This window comes from Balaenoptera musculus, chromosome 15 (assembly GCF_009873245.2).
Source record: "Balaenoptera musculus isolate JJ_BM4_2016_0621 chromosome 15, mBalMus1.pri.v3, whole genome shotgun sequence".
In the NCBI taxonomy this organism is placed as follows: domain Eukaryota; kingdom Metazoa; phylum Chordata; class Mammalia; order Artiodactyla; family Balaenopteridae; genus Balaenoptera; species Balaenoptera musculus.
This window is the reverse complement of record NC_045799.1, coordinates 18,027,476-18,050,515: the sequence shown is the minus strand read 5'-3', so window position 1 is coordinate 18,050,515 and position 23,040 is coordinate 18,027,476. Positions and strand designations below refer to the sequence as shown.

The 23,040-nt window shown below is 48.9% G+C and overlaps 1 protein-coding gene across 11 annotated transcripts in view; it reads right to left on the bottom strand.

The window, feature by feature from the left end:
* Window positions 1-23,040, bottom strand: part of PTPRT (protein tyrosine phosphatase receptor type T) — a 1,089,879-nt gene that overhangs the window by 30,456 nt on the left and 1,036,383 nt on the right. For 6 of the 11 annotated variants that reach the window (XM_036826097.1, XM_036826100.1, XM_036826099.1 and 3 more), the window contains 7 exons: window positions 21,964-22,040; window positions 12,497-12,533; window positions 11,043-11,140; window positions 8,682-8,741; window positions 7,857-7,973; window positions 3,701-3,855; window positions 126-261 (listed from right to left, as the gene is read on the bottom strand). In XM_036826097.1, coding sequence (XP_036681992.1) covers window positions 126-261; window positions 3,701-3,855; window positions 7,857-7,973; window positions 8,682-8,741; window positions 11,043-11,140; window positions 12,497-12,533; window positions 21,964-22,040 — 680 coding nt within the window. The remainder of the gene's footprint in view (window positions 1-125; window positions 262-3,700; window positions 3,856-7,856; window positions 7,974-8,681; window positions 8,742-11,042; window positions 11,141-12,496; window positions 12,534-21,963; window positions 22,041-23,040) is intronic. The other 5 variants (XM_036826103.1, XM_036826105.1, XM_036826106.1 and 2 more) reach the window with 1 other exon arrangement.

Sequence of the window (23,040 nt, the reverse complement as noted above, 5' to 3'; positions counted from 1 at the left end):
TCCCACTTCTCCCACGCCCAGGCCTCTTTCTGTAGGGTGCCTCTACCCGCGGGCCTTTCTGTTCCACCATGCTCCTCCTTGGCCAGGGCTGCAGGTGGCTGGTCAACTGACATCCCAGGACTCACCTCCGTCTGCACCAGGTTGACCCTCTGGGCCCGGAGCTCACGCACGCAGTTGAAGATGTCCACCACCCCTTCGTTCTCGGCCATGTCAAGCATGGTGTCGATGGCGATGAAGCAGCCAGTCCTCCCGGCACCAGCACTGGAAAAGAGGACGGTGGTCCATGTTAGGGACCCTGGGGCGGGAGCAGCCCTGGGGAGGCCCCTCCCGTTCAGCCCTGTCCCCGAGGACCCTGCAGAGAGGCAGTACACTGCAGAGGTCAGACAGAACGGGCTGAACCCCAGTGCTGCCAGGAGATCCTGAGCAAGTGACTAAACTTAGAACCTCAGTCGTCTCTTCTGTAAAATGGGAGAGTAATGCTTGCCTTTGGGGGCTATTTTATCAGGACTGGCTTATTTTTGTTGTACTCATTTAACGAACACTTATTTAGCCGTGACAAAGTTCCAGACATTGTTCTAACTGCTTCTGCAGTGTTACCTATTAATTCTCTTATGAGGTTGTTAGGAAGTTTCTCACCCTATTACACAGTGAGAAAACCGAGGCACAGAGTGCTGACCTTGCCCAAGGTCACACAGCTGGCAAGTGGTGGAGCTGGGACTTTTCCCCAGGCAGTCTGGCTCCAGAGCTTGTGCTCCTACACTTCCTCTCTTAATAAGATAATGTACGCTTAGACAACACAGATGCATGCAATTTCCTCATCTGATGGGTAAAGATAATCCATCTACATATGCCGGGCACACTGGAAATGCCTAGAAACATGTCTTCCCCACCCCACTTCCCTCCCTCCATCTCTCCCTTTCTTCTGTCTTCTTCAGTGAATGGGCTGAGGGATGGAAGCAAGGAGGGAGAGACAAGAGAGATCAGAGGAGGTAAGTGAGACGGCAGAAACCAGCTCCTCTGAGCGGTCCCAACGGACTCACAGAGAATCCTGAGCACCACGTCCAAAGCCTTGGGTTTGGCTCCACGTGCACCTGCTTTCCCAGGATCAGGAGGCAGCAGCATCAGTAAACCAGAGCAGCCGACAGTCCCGAGACCCGGCTCCAGAATCAAGGCCCCTGATACATACTCGATTCTGACCACTGGTGGCTTCCTTTCGGAAAATCTCAGGCCAAGTACAAAATAGCAAAAGAACTCAATGAGACCCCATGGGCCATGGCCAGACCTTCCCAGATCAGTGGGTTCCAAAATCATAGCACTGAATGAGAGACACATAGGGTGTTTGCTTTAAATGCATATAGTTTTGGAAGTGAAGGCCAGACTGCCAGGAGGCCCATCTCCACTGCGTTTTCACATTTCATTTCCCTCATGGAAACGAGTGTCTTTGCTTGACAATGTGAAAATAAAAGGAGACGAAAAGAGGAAGGGCGATGGACCAGGAAAGAAAGCAATATTGAATGACCATAAATCCAAGGAGGACAGGCCAGCGGACCAACCGACACCCACAATGGTCTGGAGAGTAAACCCTTGGAAATCCATCCTCCATGATCTGGAAAGTCTTTGTCCTTGGTAAAATTTCATGGTTTGAATTGAGTAAAACCTGCCTTGCACTTGCCCCAGAATGCCTCCCCCCAAATCAAAACCCCCAGAAGGGGCCCCCAAACAGGCTGGGCCTCGGGGTCTAGGAGGGAACCCAAAGAGCCACTCGTCCACGTCTTCTCCCAAGTCTCATCCTCGACCTGTTTTAGGAGAAAGCAGCAGCCTGACTTGATTTTGAATCTTGGATCCACCACTGGTGGACAAGCTGCCTGGTGTCTGTGAGCCTCAGTTTCCTCACACACGACACTCTTCCCTACAGGGTTCTTGGGAGGATTGATCCGTTTATTTCAGCCTCACAGAGCAATTAAGCACATGCTATTTGGGGTCAGACCCCTGGGATCAAACCCTGGCTCGACCACTTACTAGCTGTGTGACCTTGGGTGAATGACTCAATCTCTCTGGGTTTCAATACCCTCTTCCATACAATGAGGCTGATGACAATAGCATTAATAGCACAATACACGTGAATTGCATGAGATTATGCTGAAAAAGCACAATGCGCATAAATTGCTTAGCCCTGTGCCTGGTTACATAGCCATTTATTATAAATGTTCGCTACTTGTAGTCACCAGATATTTATTGAGCACTAGATGCTGGGCTCGGGAGTGGGGATGTGAAGATAAGTCAGACATGGTTCCTGTCCTGCAGGATTAACAGTCTGGGGAGGGGGACAGCATCGAGAGGCAGAGAATAGTATCTAATATTTTTAAGTGCTTACTATATGTCTGGAATTCTCTTAGGTACCTAGTATATGTTCGCCAACCCATTTACTCTTCAGGACAGCCTCAGGAGTGGGTACCACTCTGCTCAGGTGTGTCAGGGTGACTTGGTATGGAGACACAGACATCGCGGCATCATGCAAGGAGGGCCTGATAAATGCTTGCCATTATCTCCCTTTCTTCCTTACCCCTGCTCTGGCTGCTGTTTGGGATATGGGACTTGGGGTGAACATTTTATTGTCCTCGAATTGTCATGAGATGTAAAGCAGAGACTATATGCGGAATGCTTAGAGAGCCCACGGGGTGATCAGTATGACCTCCTAATCTTCAATGGACTCATCTGTGAAATGGGGTTTCTAATTCACACCTCGCTGTTGTGGCGAAGGTAAATGGATTCCGCTGTGTGAGAAAGGGGTGGCTCTGAGACACCTACAGCTTATGGTGCCTCTCCTTGACTTGGCTCAAGACCTTGCCTGATGTGGACACTGCCAGGGCAGAGATAACCTGCATGCAGTTAAGAGCATGTGGGGTCTGAAAAGATGGATGGGGCCCAAGGTCACACTGGAAGAGAGAGGGGCTGGGAGGGAGGAAGCGAGCATGCTAGTTGGCCTTCAGGTCTGGACATCCGCCCTCCTCCAATTCCTAATGCCCTTGACATGATACTTCATCTCCGTTTAGGAGGATTCCAAGATGTGCCCATCACACCCAATGTGACTTTCTGGGTCAGAGCTGAAAATATCCCTTCTCCATAATAAGGTAAAACCTGACACTGTCCATTTACTCTCTACAAAGGACCCTGCAGGCCAGCAATTGATTTTTAAAATAACAGAAATGAAGAGAAGCACACTTCCACGGGGGCACCCTGCCGCCATGCCAAGGAGCTGAGGGCGAGCGTCTGGAGAAAATCATGCTAAATATCCTGGCTCTGCCATTTCACACCTGTGTGACCCAAGCAAAGTATCTACCTTCTTAGCGCCTCGGTTTTCTCATCTGTAAAATGGGAATGACAATAATAGCCACCTCTCAAGGTTGGGTGAGAAGTAAATGAAGTAATGTGGGTGAAGTGCATGTGTAGCAGACGCTGTCAGTGCCAAGCCCACGTCCTCAGGGTCTTTACTGTTTCAGGGCAACAGCAATAATAACAACTGCTACTGCTACTATTACTATTATTGTTGTTAGACTTAGGACCCTGGTCTCGTCAGAAAGGGCTGGGAAGAGGGGACACAGGAAAAGAATAAAGTCCACTGGACAAGAGAGTACCCCCCTCACCGAGAGAGAGGAGAGCTGCAAAGGCCTCCTTGTTTAGGGCGGGGCCTTTCACTTACCTGCAGTGGACCACTATGGGCCCAGCTTCTGGGGGATTGAGGAACTTGACCTGGCGGACAAAGCCGAGGAGGCCGGTGGCATAGCAGGGGACGCCATGGTCGGGCCAGCTGGTGAAGTGGAAGAGGCGGAGCTCCCGGATCTCATGGTAGCCTTTCTGAGGAGAGAACGGCCCTCTGTTCCTCCAGCTGCTGACGCCAGCCACCCTGCCCAGCACCCATCGGGAGCCACGAGGCCATGAGCACTGAGGGTCCAGCTTCCCTGCTGTCAGGGAGGGCAAGGCCCTCAAAGGGTTAACAGGTGTTACTGCGCAGAGTGATTCTGCATCTCTTACATCTGGGAACTTCGGAAGTAAATAAACTGAAACTGATGGCTCTACTGCAGGACTTCTCAGAGGCTTTACTGTGCTAACATACACGCTGAATTCCCAAGGGGGCTTATAACATTCACACTGTTTGCCCAGGGGACCCTCTTTTGATAAGTGTTTTATAGGACTTATATTCAGCAGAACAGATTCAGAAAAATGTTAGACTTCAACTCCAAGTTCAAGTTGTTTCCAGGGGAATACAAGGCCTTTCACTGATTGAGGACTGGTGTCCTTCAGTTCTCCAGTCTGGTCTATGATACTCTCCATGATGTTCAAAATTAAAAAGGCAGACTTCTTTATTAATTAGATTCTTATTTAGAATGATAAAATATGAAACAAACAAAAGCAGAGCTTCTCTGACTGATGGGGGTGGTGGGGCCTGGAGCTCCCATCGTTCCCCTTCCCCTCCCCGCACCCTTCACATAGACATGCTCCAGGCCAAATGGCGGTGCTTGACTAGTCTATGGTCAGGTTATGCCTCTGAGCCTTTGCTTATGCACTGCCCCTACCTACCCTTCTCTACCTGGCAATCTCCTGCAGATACTAGAGGCGCTGAATAGGAAGAGTGTTTGATGGTTCATTTTTTCAGTTAAAAGATATTCACCGAGGGTTACCTGTGCCTAGCCTTGTGTTAGGCACTAGGAAGGTGGAAATAAAACCCAAGTCCCTGTCCCTGGAACAGCTCATGGTCTAGTGGGGGAGGCAGGCCCCTAAGTGGACCTTTAATTCCATTAAAGTGCATAAAGGAGTGTCAGCTAATCCCATTAGGGAGAGGAGAAATCAGAGAAGGCTTCCTGAAGGAGGGGATGCCTGACCTGAGTCTTGAAACACATTAATAATGAAAATAATAGCTAACATTTATTAAGCATCGACTATGTGCCTGTCACTCTTCTGACTTCTTCAATGTATTAATTCATTTAATCCCATATCAATCCCCATATTATCATCTCCATTTTAGGGGTGAGGAAAGTGAGGCTCAGCAAGGCTAAGGAACATGCCCAAGGTCACACAACTAGTAAGTTGTAAAGTTACAATCTAAAGCCTAGCTGTCTGGCCCCACAGTCTGTCCTCCTAATCGTATGATACACTGAGGCTAAGTATTACCCAGTGGAAGGATGGAGGGATTCCTCGGCAGAGAGGCAGTTGGGGCAAAGGCCTGGGGACAGGACTTAGCATAGTACGTGAAAAGAATCACAAACAGCCCAGGGCAGTTCCAGAGAAGAGTGGAAGACAGGCAATGACGGACAGCGGGGCGGGGCTGGGGGGGGGTGGTGGTGAGAGGCTGGGCGGGTACTGGATGCTGCAAGGCTTTGTATCCCACTTTAAGGCCTTTGGGTTTTATCCCAGAGTCATCGGGGAGCTATACGGAGGCTGCCCAGATGGTTGCACAGAAGAGGAAATGCATCACCAGACGGGCACTTTGGGAGGATCACACTAGCTGCTACGTGGAGGAAGGATTTGGGGGGGTGTGTTGGTGGGCTGTGCAGAGGGCGCCAGGTCCCCTTTCCTGGGCCAGTGCACCCATCCCCAGCTCCCCTGACCTTGGCTGGGGACAGCTAACAATCACCCCTTCTTCAGAGAGTCGCTCTCAGCTGCACAGGAACCCCCTCCTTTGGGAGCGGGGGATGGGCAGATGGCATTCAGTGACCAACCGACTTTGTCAGTTTGCCCGGGGCTGAGGGGTTTCCCAGGACACGGGATTTTCAGTGCTAAAGCCAGGGTGGTCCTGGGCAAACCAGGATAATGGGTTACTCTCATGGATGTGCCAAAGAACCCTTTGCCTCAAGATGGGTACAACTCTGTGGTGTAACTCGTGCCCCAGATCGCCCTGTGGGACCAGGCCACATCCTTGCTCAGCTCCTTCCCTGCCCTGTCCTGCCTCCCTCACCCCCCTTCTCCCCTGGGTTCTTCCTCAACACATCATCAAGGGCACCCAAACCCCTGCCTCAGGCTCTGCTTCCTAGAAACCTAAACTAAGACTGGGGGCAAGACTAGAGGCAGAAGCCCTGTCAGGAGGCAGCTGCGGGGTCTGGGCAGGAGTGAACAAAGGCTGGGGTTAAAGCGCTGACAGAAGAACTGAAGTAGAAGATAAAACAGCTTCGAGAATACTCAGAGTTTTTCACCCCACCCTCCAAATCAACTCAGCCCCTGGAAGCCCTCGTTCGAGCCCACACCATGTGCACTGCAACTGTTTATCAAGGGTCCTCTCTTCCTGGTGGGACTGTGTTCTCTTCAAGGGCAGACAACACTTCCTGTTTATTATTTCTGGGTCCCCAGGAACTGATTCTGGGCTGATAACCCAGGCAGTGTTTGCTGAGCACCTGCCTGTGTACTGTGGAGAGGTTGCCTAAGTTGAGTTAGTCCTCCGAGGCCCGTGGAGACCTTGAAGGGTGTCTTCCTATGGGTAATAGCTTCCCTGGTGATTGAAAGAAAGACAAAAAGACAGCCTAAGAAAACCACTACGACTCCTCAACACACTGGGTGGGCTGCAGTTCCTCAAGGCCTCCCCTTGGCTCAGAGTCTGGGTCCCCAGTCACCCAGCTCATGCCCAGCACCAACCGCAAGTGTGCTAGCTGAGACTGGTGTTTGTGGTGCTATGTTCCAGGCCTCAACTGCAGGAGTGCTGGCTGCTAGTGACTCACACATGTCCCCTTTTCTGGAGAAGCGCCCTCAGCCGACAGGAGCCGGCCCACCCTGGAGGTTACCCCGCAGTGGCTGGTCCACAGTCAGTCAGTGGGCTGATTAAAGCAAGGGGGCACCTCTGTGGTGTGTTTATGCTCCAGAGGCCCCCATGGGTCAGGCCTAGGCTAGACTCTGCCAGAGACTCTGAACTTGCCCTGCCCCTCCCTCTTTCCTCTCCAGCTTCCCTTGCTGTCTTACAAGTTTCTCTGGGAGCACTCCCTTGATACACCACGTACAAGGGAATCCTTGTCTCAGGCTCTGCTTCTAAGGAACCCAGCCTAAGATCACAGCAATGTACCTTGTAGCTGAGGGGCGTCCTTCTCTCCTGGCTCTTCATCTGAGTCTGCAGATATAGGCCTTTAGGAGCCCAGGGGTTGGAGGGGGCAGTGCTGGGAGCAAACAGTGTGTCCTGCCAGCACCGTGCATGCAGGAATGGCACCATGCATGTGCCTGCTTTGGCACTCACAAGGACTTGTCAGTCCCCAAGGGCACAGTTCTCAGAGCACTGAAGTCCCTGGTGTTTTTGCATCCTCAGGCCTGTGGCCACTTGGTTCCTTAATGATGTTACTTTTAGAAAATGGCAGCTATGGTTTTGACAACTAAAATGTCTCCAGACACTGGTAAATGGCCCTGTGGGACAGTCACCCCCAGTTGAGAACCACAGGCCTAGAACATGTCAAGATCTTCTTTCCCCTCCAGACTCTGCATGGTTCTTTCCCTCTTCCTGGGATAATATTCCTTCTGCCCTTCCCTTGGCTGGCTCTTTCTCATCCTTCACTGTCTGCTTAAATGCCTCCTCCTCCTGGAGGTCCTCTCTGATCACCCCATCCTCCTGTGAATTTCTGTCTCCCCAGCTTGGCATGTTTCCTCTGTGGATTTTATTACCATATGTCATTATTCTATTTGTCTGGCGAATTCTATTTGTCCCTCCTGCTAGAGGCGGGGGTCCTTTGGAGCAGGGTCCACGTCTAAGCTGATTGCTGATACTCTCACTGGTGCCCAGTGCAGGGTGGGTACAGAGCAGCCCCTTGGTTGCTGCCATGTCCTGAATGAACAAACAAGCCGGCCTGCCTGGGGGGCAGGCTGCACGCAGCCGCAGGGAAGCTTACCTTCTGGACCGTGAAGGTGCGGATGATGTACTCTGCCAGGGGCTCTGTTTCGATCAGGGTGACTTTAATGTCTCCATAGACCTCCATGTCATCCGGCCAGTATCGCACACACTTCACCTGCGGGAAAGGACAGGGCCAGTACGAGTGAGTGGGTGGTTGAGCGTGCGCGGCCCTCTCATCTGGCTTCCCGTCCAAATAAACTCGAGGGTGACCTTGGTGGACTTTCAGTCAAGGCGTTCTCAGCTGGCCGGGGAGGGCAAGATACACAGGGACCAGCTCACTCCTAGAGGAACTGGAGCCGCGGGGGATAATGGTGGTACCTTCTTTGGCAGAGCTCCTGGTACTTTTCAAATCCATTACCACACTAAGAGATCAACTAGATCTGGGTGAGATAGGCAGGTGGCGATCTCCCCATTGTACAGATGAACATCATACTCAAGTCGGGAGGTTTGGTGACTTGTCCAAGGTCACGTGGCCAGTTTTCTACCTTTGGCTGAATCCTCTTTTTCTGCGATAGGCTGGGGGCAGCTGAGTAGCACCAGCAGAGCAGAGATGAGAATAAAAGGTGGGAATAGTGAGGAGGTGGAAGCAGACATGGCTGGGAGAGGGTCATTAATATCACGAGGGGGCTGGAAGGAGAAAGGCTCGTTGTTGGGAAAAGGAAGGAAGGTGCTGGGCTCAAAAGGAAGCCGTTTGCAACTGCTCTCTGCCCCAGGGGTGGGTGCAGAGGCCATGAACAAGCCACTCCCACACCTGGTTCTGAGTCACATGCCGCAGGAGGAAAAAGAGATCATCGTTTTCCCCGTAAAAGAACAAAAGTATTACCATTCCGGGGGACGCCGAGCGGCTTAGAGTGGCATTTCCCACAGTGTGTCCCGCTGGGTGCTGATAGGTGTTAGGTAAAAAACAAGAAACAAAAACAAACAAAAAAAGGTTTTGTGGTCAAATGAGTTTGGGAAATGCTGGATCAAACAAAGTTAAATAGGCCACTTTGCTACAGGACTGCTCAGCTCGTTCACGTGCTAACGCTAATGTGCTTTTCGACTCTCCGAAAGGGGCAAAAGAGTACACAGCATTTCCCAAACCTATTTAACCATGGAACCCCCTGTTCGCTAGGCATCATGCAGACTAGCATCCCACGGAACCCACTTAGGGAAATGCTGATTTAGTGCAACAGGGTTTGGAGGCAAACGGATGCATTGCTTCGTCCTAACGCTCTGTAGCTGAGTAGCTTCCAGAAAGTAGCGAAACCTCTCTGAGCCTCAGCTTCCTATGAATAATGATAGCTAACACTTACTAACGCCTTACAGTGTCTAGCTCTGCTCACTAAGTGTTCTACAAATACTTTACACGGATTACTTTAATTATTACTTATCACCATACCCTGATGACGTAGATATTATTATTAGCCCCATTTTACAGATGAGGAATCAGAAGCACAGGGAGGCTAAGAAAATTGCCCAAGGTCAACTGTCAGTAAGGGATGGAGCCAGGATGCAAAGCCAGGCCATCTGAATAATTACCAGGAACATCGCCTTGTACAACTGCTGTGAGATAAAGTGAAGTAATGCATAAGGCACAACAGCGTCTGGCACAGCACTTCGCTCCTAGCAGGAGTTTCAGGAAGAAATGGCTCTCCTGTCCCCTCTTCCAATTTGAATTAGATTCACAATCAAGGGAATCTGTCTCCAGTGGGGGGGACATGTTACAGCACAGGCTGGAATGTGCCTCTGAATTCTTAAATCCTGGGCTGGACATTTTGTCCACAGTAGTTGCTCCCTGGGCCTGAGCACCTGGGGCGCAGTCTTGAGTAGGGGGACCATGACCACTAGAACGAGGGTCAGGAGTCAGAGATCGTGGCCGGGTGACTTCAGGGTATTCACTCCACTCCTTCGGGTCTGTTTCCTCATCTGTAAAACTGGGCAATGGACTAAGTAACAGTGGGGTCAAGGACAAAGTCTCTTCTGGCCCTAAATTCCTATTAGGCCACGAGATGTCCAAAGCCGTTTGCTGAATCATGACTGACAGCCCAGATTCTCCCCCTTCCCATTATCTTGGAGGCCAGGACTCTTTATTTTAATGGATTATCTGGTTCTTGCCAGAACAAAAACTTACCTGCCCTGTCTTTAGTTAGCTCATGTGATAAGTAGAGAGGCCCTCTGGAGTCCAGTGTCCAGTGCACCCTGCCTTTAAACCCAGCACCCACCCACCCACATGCCACAGTTTACCAAGTAGGTGAAAGCAAAAGCTGGGAAGAGCAGTCCCATTTCTAAGCCCTAGGAGTAGCTAAGGAGCACACAGGAGAGAGTCGAGACAGAGCAGAGTGACAGACCAAGGTCTGAACCCTGAGGAATGTCAAGGTTTCGAGGAACAAAGGGTCAGATGCTGCTGAGAGGTTGAGAATGAGAAGAGAGAAATGGCTATTGGATTTGTCAGCATGAAGGATGCCGGGGATACTGACGAATCACTGTGGATGGGATGGAGAGAGCAGCAACATTGCAGTGGGTGGAAGAGAACGGAGTGAAGAAGCGGAGCCTGTGTGTGAGATTTCAGAGTTTGGCAGAAAAGCAGGGACAGGAGAAGCAGTTTTGTTTGCCTGCTTTAGATTTTTAAGGGGGAAGTTACTCAGGATGTTTTTATGCTGAGGGAAATAATCTAGCAATGGGAAAGAGAATTACTTTCCAAGTGAGAGGGGGAGAATGAGAAATTCTTGAGCGGAATCTGTGCTTCAAGGCACTAGGAATTGCCTTTGAAAGGGCAAGAGTCACTTCTCCTATCACATTAGGCTGCGCCATGAGAAACAGCTGATATTCTACCATTTGGGGTCAACAAAAACAGCCATGTCTTATGGTTCAGCCTGATAATAGAGGGGAAGAATGAGAAGATGGTTGTAGACACAAGTAGAATGCAGCTTGGCGGTGTGAAGATGAGCATTCACGTCTGATGGCTGTAATTTCCTCAAAGTCTATGAGATGACATCATCAGCAGACAGTGAGGGTGGAGAAAGGGGTGAGAGGGTTTTGAAGGGAAAAGATGTTCCTCGACTATGAACAGGAGGGAGGATTTCTCCCTCGTAGGGTGCCGTGAGGGTGAAATGTGGAACGGGAGGCACTTGGCACAGAGAGGTGCTGGGGAGTGGAACGCCAGCCAGGAAACTCCATCCAGGTACCCACAGGAGGGGCTTACCCTGCCCACTTCCACGAGGTTTGTGACCATGACGATGCTGGCCGAGTTCTCCTGCCAGATCATTCTCCAGAAGTCCTTTACAGTCTCCTGCATGGGACCTGCCAACAGAGAAGGTGTCAGGGTCAGACTGCAATTGCAAGCAAGCAGACAAGAGGCTTGTCCCTCCTGGCTGGTCAGTCAAGGCTCCGGATGGGTGAGCAAGAGTGAGGTCAGCGATTCCTATTGGGACACAAGTAGCGGAGACTGGGGACTGAAGCGTGTGAGGTCAGAGTGTGCACGGGAAAAGCCACACTCCAGCTAGCAGGGTCTGCAGCGTCCCCTGGAAATGCCCGCAGCTTCTCCTCTTTGTCGTCCTCCTGCTCAGACCCTTTCCACCAGCCCCACTTTCCCGCCAACCCATCACCGTATATTAGGGGTTAATGACATAGCTTAAGGGAGTTTTCAAAAATTGGGCTCCAGAACCTCAGTGAGAGACGGGAAGGAAATTGGGGTGGGGGTGGGGTTGCAGGGCAGAGGAACTGCCAGGAGTCAGATGCTGACAGCACAAACAGAAGATGCCCGATCCTGAGCTTGACAAATGCATTTGTCTGGAGCCTGGACAGAAAGGAGGGAAAAAAACAGACAAGAAATGGGAGATAGAATCTGAGAGTCCAAAGCAATTTCCTTGGAAATTTCTCTTTCGATGTCCTGGGCCTTCATCATTTTTAAAATTACAAGAGTAATAAGTGTATCTGATACAAAATTTTGAACGCCATTTTCCTGTATAAATACATATATATGTGTATATATATTGTGTTTGCTATAATAAGCGTTATATCTATTATACGTATTTTCCCATGCCCTTAAAAACTCTTACCTGCCATGACATTTTTCATAGCTGCATAATTTTCCATAATATGGAAGTGTCACACTTTAACCAATCTACCAATTGATGGGTATTTAAGGTTTTTCACTGTTTTTCCTATTAGATAACACTGTGAAGGGTATCCTATTATATGTGTCACCGTCCACATATGTAATCATCCACAGGATTTCCTCCCAGCACAGTTTGAGAGGTATAGTCATTTTTAAGTCTTCTGATAACATCCTGGTAAGTTGCTTTCTAGGAGCGTCAGCTGCCTCTCTCCCGTGCACACACCCATCGAGGAGATAAGGCACCAAGAGCTCCAGTTCCGGATGGTGGATATTGATGGCACATATGCCTGAGGCTGATGCTTTCGGTCCAGGGCCCACCTCTCTTGACCATTTCCTAGTGACACCTCCTTCTTCTCTCCCTTACGTCCCTCCCCCCATAGCTGAACTTGTCACCTCCTTCCTTCCCAAACAAATGAACAATCTCGAGACCTCAGGAGGCTCTCCAGCCCTGCTCCTATGTGACTTCTTGGCTGGCAGAAGCTCATTCCTCTCCTCCAGTGTAAGGCAAGGGCCCTTGAGAGGAAAAGGAGGGCACTTACCTTGAGTAGCAATGTAGTGCCGAGGTCGATGGTACCCCTGGATAACAAAAGAAAAAGTTCAGTGAAGCTTACAAACAACACAATACTAATAATTATCCTTTCCAAGGCTCGGTCTCTTCGTAAGCAAAATGAAACTAGCATTAGACATTTCCCAGAGAAGTGGCAAGGATTAAATAAGACAATGCATGTAAAATGCTTAGTCCATCACTAAATGTTAGCTATTATTATAGTTCCTTGTGATGGGCCCGTACAGGCTTGCCTTGGAGCCATGGACTGCCAGCAAAAATCAGATGGCCATCAGTTATGGCTATGCGCCCAGAGAAAGGTGGAGAAGGAATTTTCAGGTTTCTGTGGGATATCAACCACCACCAAGTCTTTCCCGAGCCATGATTATATGCAGAACACTGTACAAGGCCCCGTAGGGCACCTGAAAGAAGAAAACAATCACATTGCTGGCTCCTTGCATCAGTAACAATTAGAAAAAGATGCCACACTGCCTCTCTGTGCTACATGGCTGGGCTTGGAACTGAAGTTCCTTTCATTGGGGGTGGGGGGACCCCAGGTAGGTGTGCCCTAGAGACTGATAAAGCCACTTTCAGATTCAGAGATCAGTTTCTGATTTCCCTGTACATTTCAGAGTCTTCAGTAGGCCCTGCTGGGCTCTGATGTGTGGTTACTCTGGTGCCCCATAATCCTAATCATTGGGGAATGGTTGAGGACAACCTTCTCTTTTGTCTGGGCACGTCCTACATGGAGGGTCCCCTTTCTTGTTACAGAGAGGAAGTATATCATATTGGGTAGAAGTTCAAGTTTTGGAGACAGATCTGCACTTAGTACATAACATTGAACGTAATTAGTATTTATTGAATGAGTAAATACATGAATGAAAGGATAAATTAAAAAAATATATAGATGCCAATTATGGAGCCTGTTGGTGGAGAGGGTATTGGAAAGTCCTGAAACTCCACTTTCTTTTATAGTTAACAATCTCAGGAGAAAACAAACCCGAAAGTCTGATGAACACCTATTTTTGTCTTAAACGTTGCTGATGAGTCTTTGTGTTCTGCTGAGGAGGATAAGCTGCCTCAAGATCCTCTTTAGGAAATCAACCAGAAAAGTCATCTGCATGGTTCATGGAGAAACAGACGTGGTGTCTCAGAAGTTCTGGATCCACTTTCCGATTCAAAGATTCATTTCTGAGCCCCCTGTACATCTCTCTACCTCAGACTTCCGCTTGCTCCATAAATATTTAGTAGGTACTTTGTAATAATTACCTGGCATACTCTAGTAACACCTGGGTTGACTGTCAATAACAACCCAAGGCCAGTGTCATGGGTACAACTGTTGGATTAACCACCAGAAATCAACAGCCCCACCTAAACTCTTTGTTTGAGTGGTCCTGTCTTCTTAGTGAGGTTGTCAGCTTCTTGAGGACAAACACTGCCTCCTAAGTTTTAAAACATTTTCTGTGGAGCCTGGCACTGTGTGAAACTCAGAGCAAATGCCCAATAAACAAGCTGTTGAGAGACCAACCAGAAAGGCAGCATATAATTATTAGAGAAATGCAAATCAAAACCACAATGGGGTACCACCTCACACTGGTCAGAATGGCCATCATTCAAAAGTCTCCAAATAACATGCTGGTGAGGGTGTGGAGAAAAGGGAACCCTCCTACACTGTTAGTGGGATTAAGTTGGTGCAGCCACTGTGGAAAACAGTATGGAGGTTCCTCAAAAAAACTAGAGTTGCCATATGATCCAGCAATCCCACTCTTGGGCATATATCTGGACAAAATTATAATTCAAAGAGATACATGCACCCCTATGTTCATAGCAGCACTATTCACAATAGCCAAGACATGGAAACAACCTAAATGTCCATTGACAGATGAATGGATAAAGAAGATGTGGTACATATATACAATGGAATACTACTTGGCCATAAAAAGAATGAAATAATGCCATTTGCAGCGACATGGATGGACCTGGAGATTATCATACTGAGTGAAGTAAGTCAGAAAGAGAAAGACAAATACCATATGATATCACTTATATGTGGAATCTAAAATATGACACAAATGAACTTATCTATGAAACAGAAACAGACTCACAGACATAGAGAACAGACTTGTGGTTGCCAAGGGGGAGAGGGGGTGGGGAGGGATGGATTGGGAGTTTGGGATTACCAGATGCAAACTAGTATATATAGAAACGACAAGGTCCTACTGTATAGCACACGGAACTATATTCAATATCCTGTGATAAACTATAATGGAAAAGAATATGACAAAGAATGTATATATATGTGTGTATAACTGAATCATTATGCTGTTCAGCAGAAATTAACACAACATTGTAAACCAACTACATTTCAACAAAATAAATTAAAAAAAAAAAAAAGAAAGGCAGCATAGCATGGTGGTTTTATGCACGGACTCTGAATTTAAACTGCCTGGGTGTGAATACTGGCTCTGTCCCTTTTAGGCTGTGTGGTCTGGGGCAGGTTACTTAACCTCTTTGTGCCTCAATTAATTTTTGCTGTTAAATGGGGATAACAGCATTTATATTACAGCCTTGCTGTTAGGGTTGTGAGTTAATATATGACAGTTACTATGTATCAGGCACTAGTCTAGGATTTAACATATATGTCTTTGCTATTATTATTATTTTGTTGTGTATCTGGAAAGCATTCATTGAGTGCCTACCATGATTAAAAGTCTGTTTTGGCCATCAGGGAGATCCTGAGATGGGAAGCCCTTCCCTCCCCTTTGCTTTCCTGCTCTGCCTATAAATGTAGTAACTGAGCCCTTCTCTGAGCCGTGAGAGGTAGGAAGGAAGATGAGAGGCACAAAGAGCTCTCTGTTCCTTTGAGTTAAGACGGACAGTGCTTCCCAGGCTCACAGGAAGAATGAGACTATGCGAGTCTTCTTGAGTAGGCTTGGGAATAGAAAATAGTACCCTACAGTGTGGAAAGATGCGGTTTCTCAAGTCCATCCTCTTCTGTCATCCCCACATCATTCCTTCTGCAGCCCTCATCCTCCCTGATCTGGGCCAAGACAATAGCCTCATGCTGGCCTCCCTGCCTCCAGTCCAGTCCCAGAGCCCATCTGCTTCCTGCCAGAGTGAACTTCCCAGTGTACATCTGATTATGTTGTTTCCCCGCTTAAAAGCCTGCAGTGGCTCCCCGTTGCCTGGACAATAATGTCCAAATGCCTTAGTTTGGGACTAAGCCCCTGTCTCCAGCCTCATCTCCAGCCTCATTTCCAGTTGTCCCTCTCCGGGCCCTTCCATGTACCCTATGCCCCAGCTTCCCACACTGCACTTCAAATGAGCCCTCCTTCCTCCTAAGCCCTGCAGGGCTTGGTAGATGCCCAATTAACACCCTTACAATGTATGTTGCAATAAGTTTGTTTGTTTTTTTTTTAAATACTTTCTCCTTCTGGGCCATGGGACAGGCCACCCAGAGCTGGGTATAGTTTTCAGCACAGACTGGTCGGTGGCATACATACATGAATATGTCTTTGAGGTGAGGTTGGGGCATTCCCTTAAGGCCTTAATTGGCAGACAAAAGGCAAAAGACAAAATGCATGGGACGTGGAAGATTCTAACACACTTCAATGTCAACGGGATGAAATTCTGAGCAAGAAATTCACATTTCAACTGTGGGAGTTAGATGACTTAGTTTCACTATTTTGTTCATTCGTTTGCTCACTCAGTCCTTCAATATTCACTTGACAGGTATTAACTAAGCATCTACTACTCTGTACAAGGCACTGGAAGTACAAAAGTGGACCTGATGGATGCGGGCTCAGATTCTGAGCAGCTTGTAGACATCAACAAAATGGGATAAGGGCCACCAAGAGGAAGATGTGCAAGGAGGCCAGAGAAGTGTTCTCTGAGGTCACTGCAGTTGAACTGGCCTCTTAAGCCTAGTTTGGGCATCTCAACATCCCTGTTATTCCCATTTCATCCCTTCAGCAATAGTCTCAGTTTTCTTACCACCCTCCCCATGGCTCACTGGCTGTCTTGCTCTTCTTCAGAAGCAGCCATCACGTTTCCATCTATAGGCCTTAGCACTCTCCCCTACCCGTGCCTGCTGTGTCTGTCCCCACATAACTGAGTGGTTTGCTCTCCCCTTCCATCCAGGCTTCTGCTGGGACGGCAGTCACCTCCACAGACAGCCCTTACCTGCCCACCCTGACATCCTTGTTTTTTTTTTTGCTTTCTCTGGTTTACTTTTCTTCAGGGCACTCACCACCAAAGTCTTCATTTATTTATATGCTTATCGTCTGTTTTCCCAGTCGAATGAGAGTTCCAGCGGGGCAGGGCTGTAATGGGCTTGCTCATGGCTGTGTCCCCAGCATGGAGAAGTTGGCCTGGGCAGTCAACGCTGATAAATGCACACAGAATGAACGCATGCATGCTGCGCTCCCGTCCACCCGTGGCAGCCGAGTCAAGAGACCCGCTCTGGCCTCCAGGAACGCACGCAGTCCCCAAGAGAAAGCATTCTAACCACCTGGCTCTTCAGCAATGGAGATGAAAGGAGACGTACTGCTCAGTTGGGGCTGCTCTGGGGATGTCCCAAGAGCTGGTACAGAAAACTTCCTAACCTTAAAAGAACTTTGAGTTCACTTAAGTCCCACCTACAGCACGCACGTGGCCTGCAAACCGGCACTGGGCCTGCCTCCATCCGCCCGTGAGCAACGGGAAAGAGCTTTGCATCCAACGTGCATTTATCTCACTCCGCGCTCCACGCATCTGTTACTTACTGGGGACCCAGAGACGATATTTATTTCCGGACTGGTAATTTATAACAGATTCAAGTGGCCAATACATTCTCGGGTGTGCAAACAAATGTGCCGGAGGGATGGTTCAGACAGGAGGAGAACCACGGCCTCTGGAGGCCTAGACAGGGCTGGCCCCATCTAGCTCATTATCCAAATGGAGTCGTTTTAATGAATCGTCAAGATCCAATTGTGGATAAATGATTCTAGCATGGGCAGTTAGCCCTCTGGAGTGCAGGGAGGATTTTGGCTGGGTGGAAACCAGGGCCACGGAGTGAGCCGTAGACAGCTACCTAGGGTGTGTCTGCCCGGAATCCCCATAGAGACCCTGGGAATTTTGACTTTGCTGGAGTGTATAGGGGGTCACGACTGATGTGATTCCCCTCCCCTCCACCCCGTACTGCTCACACTGTGCTAAAAGGAGCTCAGGCTCGGTGTCTTCTCTGCCCCTCCATTGACTCTCTATTCCCTTCCCTGCTCTGCTCGTGCCCTGGGAGGTTGACCTGTATGGACGACACCATGGGCTTCCATGCCCTCCAGCTGCTAGTTGGGTTTGGTCATGTGGACGACACCATGGGCTTCCACGCCCTCCAGCTGCTAGTTGGGTTTGGTCATATGGACGACACCATGGGCTTCCATGCCCTCCAGCTGCTAGCTGGGTTTGGTCAATGCGGAGCAGAAGCAGGAGCTCAGAGGCCACTGGGAGGTTGGGGTGCATGTTCTTTTGGGTCTCTCCCTATCAGGTCACCATGGCTTGGCCTCGACTTTCCATCAAAGGCTACAGCGCCAGTCAGGCGGCCCCCTCCTTACAGCTACTCTCCCTGCTCTCAGGAGCTTGAGAGCTTCCTGCTGGTTCTAGCCTGGGGATACTGAACTCCTGCCACTTTGCCTCCCCCTTTAGTTTCCTTTAATCTTGTTCCTACTCTTATTAAATTCCCTTTGAGTGACCCTCTGTCTCCCAATGGGACCCTGACAGATAGACACTTCACATCAGTTGTCACATTCTGGCGGGTTGGCATTATCCCATTTTACAGACATCAGAATGGGTAAATTATTTACCTAAGATCATAAAGCTAGTGAGCAGAAAGGCCTGGATTCAATGTGGCCTCTATAAGGACTGAATTCATGTCACGACTTTGGTCTCGTGAGCCCTTGACTCTAACCACAGCACAGAGTCCAGTATCACTTATTAAGACAGCATCTAGCAGAGACTGTTTGGCCGGTCTGCACAATCTACTTCCTAGAGAGAGGGAGAAGGTGGGCAGAGAACTGGATTCTAGCTGTGTGACCTTGAGCAAGCCTCTTAACCTCCACCCCTGGCCTCTTATCCTTAAAGGCTCTCAGAATGCATTGTGATGATAAGAACCTGGTAGAAACGGGTGCTGTTATTAGTACTGGTGTTGCAGAGATTCACTTGCATTTAAAGCAGTTTCCTTTGTTGCCTATAAAATACCAAAGTGCATCTTGGCTCTGACCGCAGTCACATCCTCACTCAACTTCGGATTGTCTATCCAGGAAAATGCCTTTTGCCGGAGGTTAGCACTCAGGCAATGAATGCCAGATATGGCAACTTGGGCCAGCAGACCCCTCATGGGCATGGCTGTCAGGGCTGCCACATCCACTCAGCCAGAGTCAAAGTCAAGGAGAAATGGAAGGAACCAACTCAGTTTGGTTCAGCACGTGCTGCCCGAGCCCCCACTGTGTGCTGCATGCAAGGTGGTGTCTTTTGAGTCGGTGAGAGGAGCAGGATGAAGAGCCCTGGCCTGGGAGTCATTCGGGTCTGGTTTCTACCCTGCTTCTGCCACTGACCAGATGCCCACGCCCACGCCCAAGCTTTGCATTCTCTTTAAACCTCAGCTTCCCTATCTGGAAAATGGGGGTGGTCACCTACCCTAAAGGGCTATGGGGAGGTCTCAATAAACAGATTCATTTAAAACCACCCCTCACAGGGCCCAAGAGTGACTCATTTAGAGCCCTGGGCTGTTGTCATTGCATTACCGTCGTTATTAAAGCCAGCAGGGCATGGTTGGGGAGGCACCGTCGATGCAGACTCCTGCTGTCCCCTCCCTCACATCCTGGAGAAGTTTCATAACCTTGAGAGCCCCAGTTCACTCATCTGGAAATGGGCAGTAATGGCATTTACTTTGTGAGTTATGATACTAGTTAAGGCAATGTTGGTACACTAGAGGTGATCAATAATTCTTAAGCTACCATTGGTCCTTCTTGCCTGACTACCATTGGCTGACTCTCACTCATTGGCTAAAGCAGCACTGTGTCACCTCCTCCAGGAAGGCTTCACTGATCACCCCACTCCCACCTTGAGGCTTTGATTTTCCTTTACGTTCCCATGGCCCCTGCTCTTCGAGGGTCTCTTTTCTTATCTGACTCCCTCACCAGACTTGAGTCCCTTTTAAGGTCTGTGTTTCCAGCACACAGTGGAGGATCTGCTGTGTGTGAGAAATGAATACTAGATGCATGAGGGAAAGGCTGAAGGCATGATGGGTGAATGCTGAGTGCTTTCTCCAGGTTGGAGACAGGCTGCTCAGAACTGGCCATCTCCTTGTGAACTTCCTTGTTAGCCAGAGTCCAGGTGGAGAACCACTCCAGGTGTTTCAGACAGAGGGAATTCAGTACAGGAAGCTGGTTATACAGGTGATGGAGGAGCTGAGTTGCAAAACGGAACAGTGAGGCCAGCCAGAGATCAGCAATAGTGAGAGGATGTGGTCACCCCTAGAACCAGCAGATAACGGGAGACAGAGAAGCTACCAGAGCCCAGGAGCTGGGGCCACCTTGTCGAGGCTGGATCACTCTGGTGGTCCTCCCTGATGGAGCCACAGATGGGATGCAGACACTGCTGGAGCTGCCATCCCAGGAAACACGAGAGGCAGATAAATACGACGGCTTCTCCCTTCCCATCACCTGCCAATCTCCCATCGCACCTTCCTTAAAGGGTCAGCTCACTCTCCTCCCTGCACACACGCACACACACGCACACACACACACACACAAAGATGCACAAGCACACACACACAAAGATGCATGTGCACACACGCACATACACACACGCACCACACACACACACATGCACACACACGCACATACACACACACACAAAGATGCACAAGCACACACACACAAAGATGCATGTGCACACACGCACATACACACACGCACCACACACACACACACGCACGCACATACACACACACACAAAGATGCACAAGCACACACACACAAAGATGCATAAGCACACACACACAAAGATGCATGTGCACACACGCACATACACACATGCACCACACACACACATGCACACACATGCACATGCAAACACGCACACACACAAACACACACACATGCACACACGCACATGCACACACACACAGATGCAAATGCACACACGCACATATGCATACCAGCAACACAAAGCAGAACAGGGAAGGACAAGGAATAGATCTGAGGGCAAACAGGCAAATGCCTAACACAAGGCGCAATACACAATGGGGAATTCAAAAGCATGCCACAGTGCCTTATAGCTTGTCTATAAAAACACTTGGGAGTCAGAGGCACCAAGGTGGATCTCTGAACCTTTCGTCAAGGTTCTTGGACTCCTAGCTGAGGTCCTCAGAAGCCTGGCTTGCATCGGTCATTCTGGGATGTCTCTCTGGTCCCAGTGACCATGCTTCCCTTTTACAAACTCTCTTACTTCCATGTACGCCCGTCTTGGCTCCTGTTGTATTTAGTTCCTTCCTCCATATTCCCTGGAACACTGAAGCAGCCCCCTTTTCTAACTGGGGGTCTTATTCCCAGACCCTCTTCCCTCTCATCTATCTTACCCTGGATAATAGATAAATCATCCCAAAGCTCAGCTCTGAACCGGTCACCTCCTTGATCAAAAACTTTCCATAGCTTTCTCTTGCCTACAAAATAAAGTCTGACTTCCTATGTTTGATCACAAAGCATCAGTGATCTAGCTCCAACCTTTTTTTCCACTATTCCCATTATAGAGTCTCTGCTCCCCTCAAACTGAGCTGCTACATACCCTCTGCTACATCTCAGCTTGTGCTTTTCTTTGGCCAGAGGCCCATCTTCCCCCTCTTTGATTTTAAATTCTACCTGTGCTTGAAGCTTTGGTTCACATCAAACTTCGCATTCCTGATAGAAGAGTGACTTTTTCTCTCCCCCCTCTGAATCCCTGTAGCATTTTATCTGAACTCATGACACTCACCACTTTCTAGTCTGCCCTGGAATTATTGATGTGCACAGCTTATCTTCCTGCTAAGGTTTTAGAGGGTAGAGACCATGGCATTTTTAGCTTTATGGTTCCCATAGCATCCAACATACAGTAGGTATTCTGAAGTTTTTGTTGCATAAGTGGTTGTACCTTCAAATAAATGAATGAATGGGTAAACGGACATACATATAAAAGAATTAATGGGTGAATGAACAAAACTGGCAATCCTGGGTTCCCACAGAGCAGGCTACTCCAGCCAGCCTGAAAGTGGATGCAGCTTTAGGTGGCTAATCAGCTTGGGTTACACTAGTTACAGGGAGGAGCCAGACCCTCTGGACCTGTTCTAGGAGGGCCACTGTCTGGGGGAGCGACTGGGGGCACAGCCACAGATCTTGAGCTTACTGCAGCCAACCCCAGAACCCAGCTGCCCAGCCCCGTGGAGAGCCTCACATCAATGTAGTTGGCGTTGATGTAGTCGGAGTGTGGGTCTCCATCCAGCACCAGCAGCCTCACTCGAGAATGGTCATCTGCAGAGAGAGAGAGAGAGAGCAGAAAACAAGGGGGTGGGTGATGAGAAGGCTTCGGGTGAGCTCTGCCCTGCTTTAGAGCTACCATTTATCAATCATCATGTACCAGGAACCATGCTACTGACAGACACGCTCTCATTTAACCCCTAGCATCACCCTCGGTTATTATCCCCATTTACAGATGAGGAAATTGAGGCTCAGGGAGATTACTGTGCCTTAAAAAAGGGCCTGTATATGCTGCTTCTCTTTTTTTTCCACCCACCCTTCTGATTCCAGTTTTGTCATTACCTACCAGGGAGAGTGACCTGCTTCTTTAAATCTTAGTGATTTTGTCATTAAAATGGGGATGGAAACGCCTTCTCCAGAGGACAATGCAGGAAAGACCATATGAAAACACTCAGGAAGCGAGAAGTGTTAGATCCAAATTAATATGCCCCATTTTCATGCTTGCCTAAAACTGGCAAATTTACCTATTTTCCACAACTGCACAAATGCTTGCCTTTTGCCTCTTGGAATATTGCTGCAAATAGACTGTCGGCCGCATATTGTTATCAGTACTATCATTCAAGTGAAGCTGACTAAATCATTATATTAAAAGAGATCATCAATAACTAAAAATCGTGTTACAGAGAATACCATTTCAAAAACAATCTAGGCACAAACAAGATTTGCAGGCGTTAGTCAATGGCACGCTTACTTCAAATAACACCAAATAAAAATGATTAAAAAAAAAACCTATTACAGCAGAAGAATCAGGCTAATCCTTTACAGTTAATTAAAGTGAGCTCCGATATGCTAGAGGACATGCAAACAGAACACCTGGGTTGGGTCTGGTGGGGGGAGGGGCTCAGCTTTCCGTCCCCGTCACTATGCACGTATCACCGCGTGTTGCTGCATCCACTGGCCAGGCCACCTTACTCTAGGGCAGGGCTAGGACTCCCCATAAGTGGACTGGAGAACTCTGGGCACCCCCTAAGGGTTTATGGGGATCAAGGAAGTC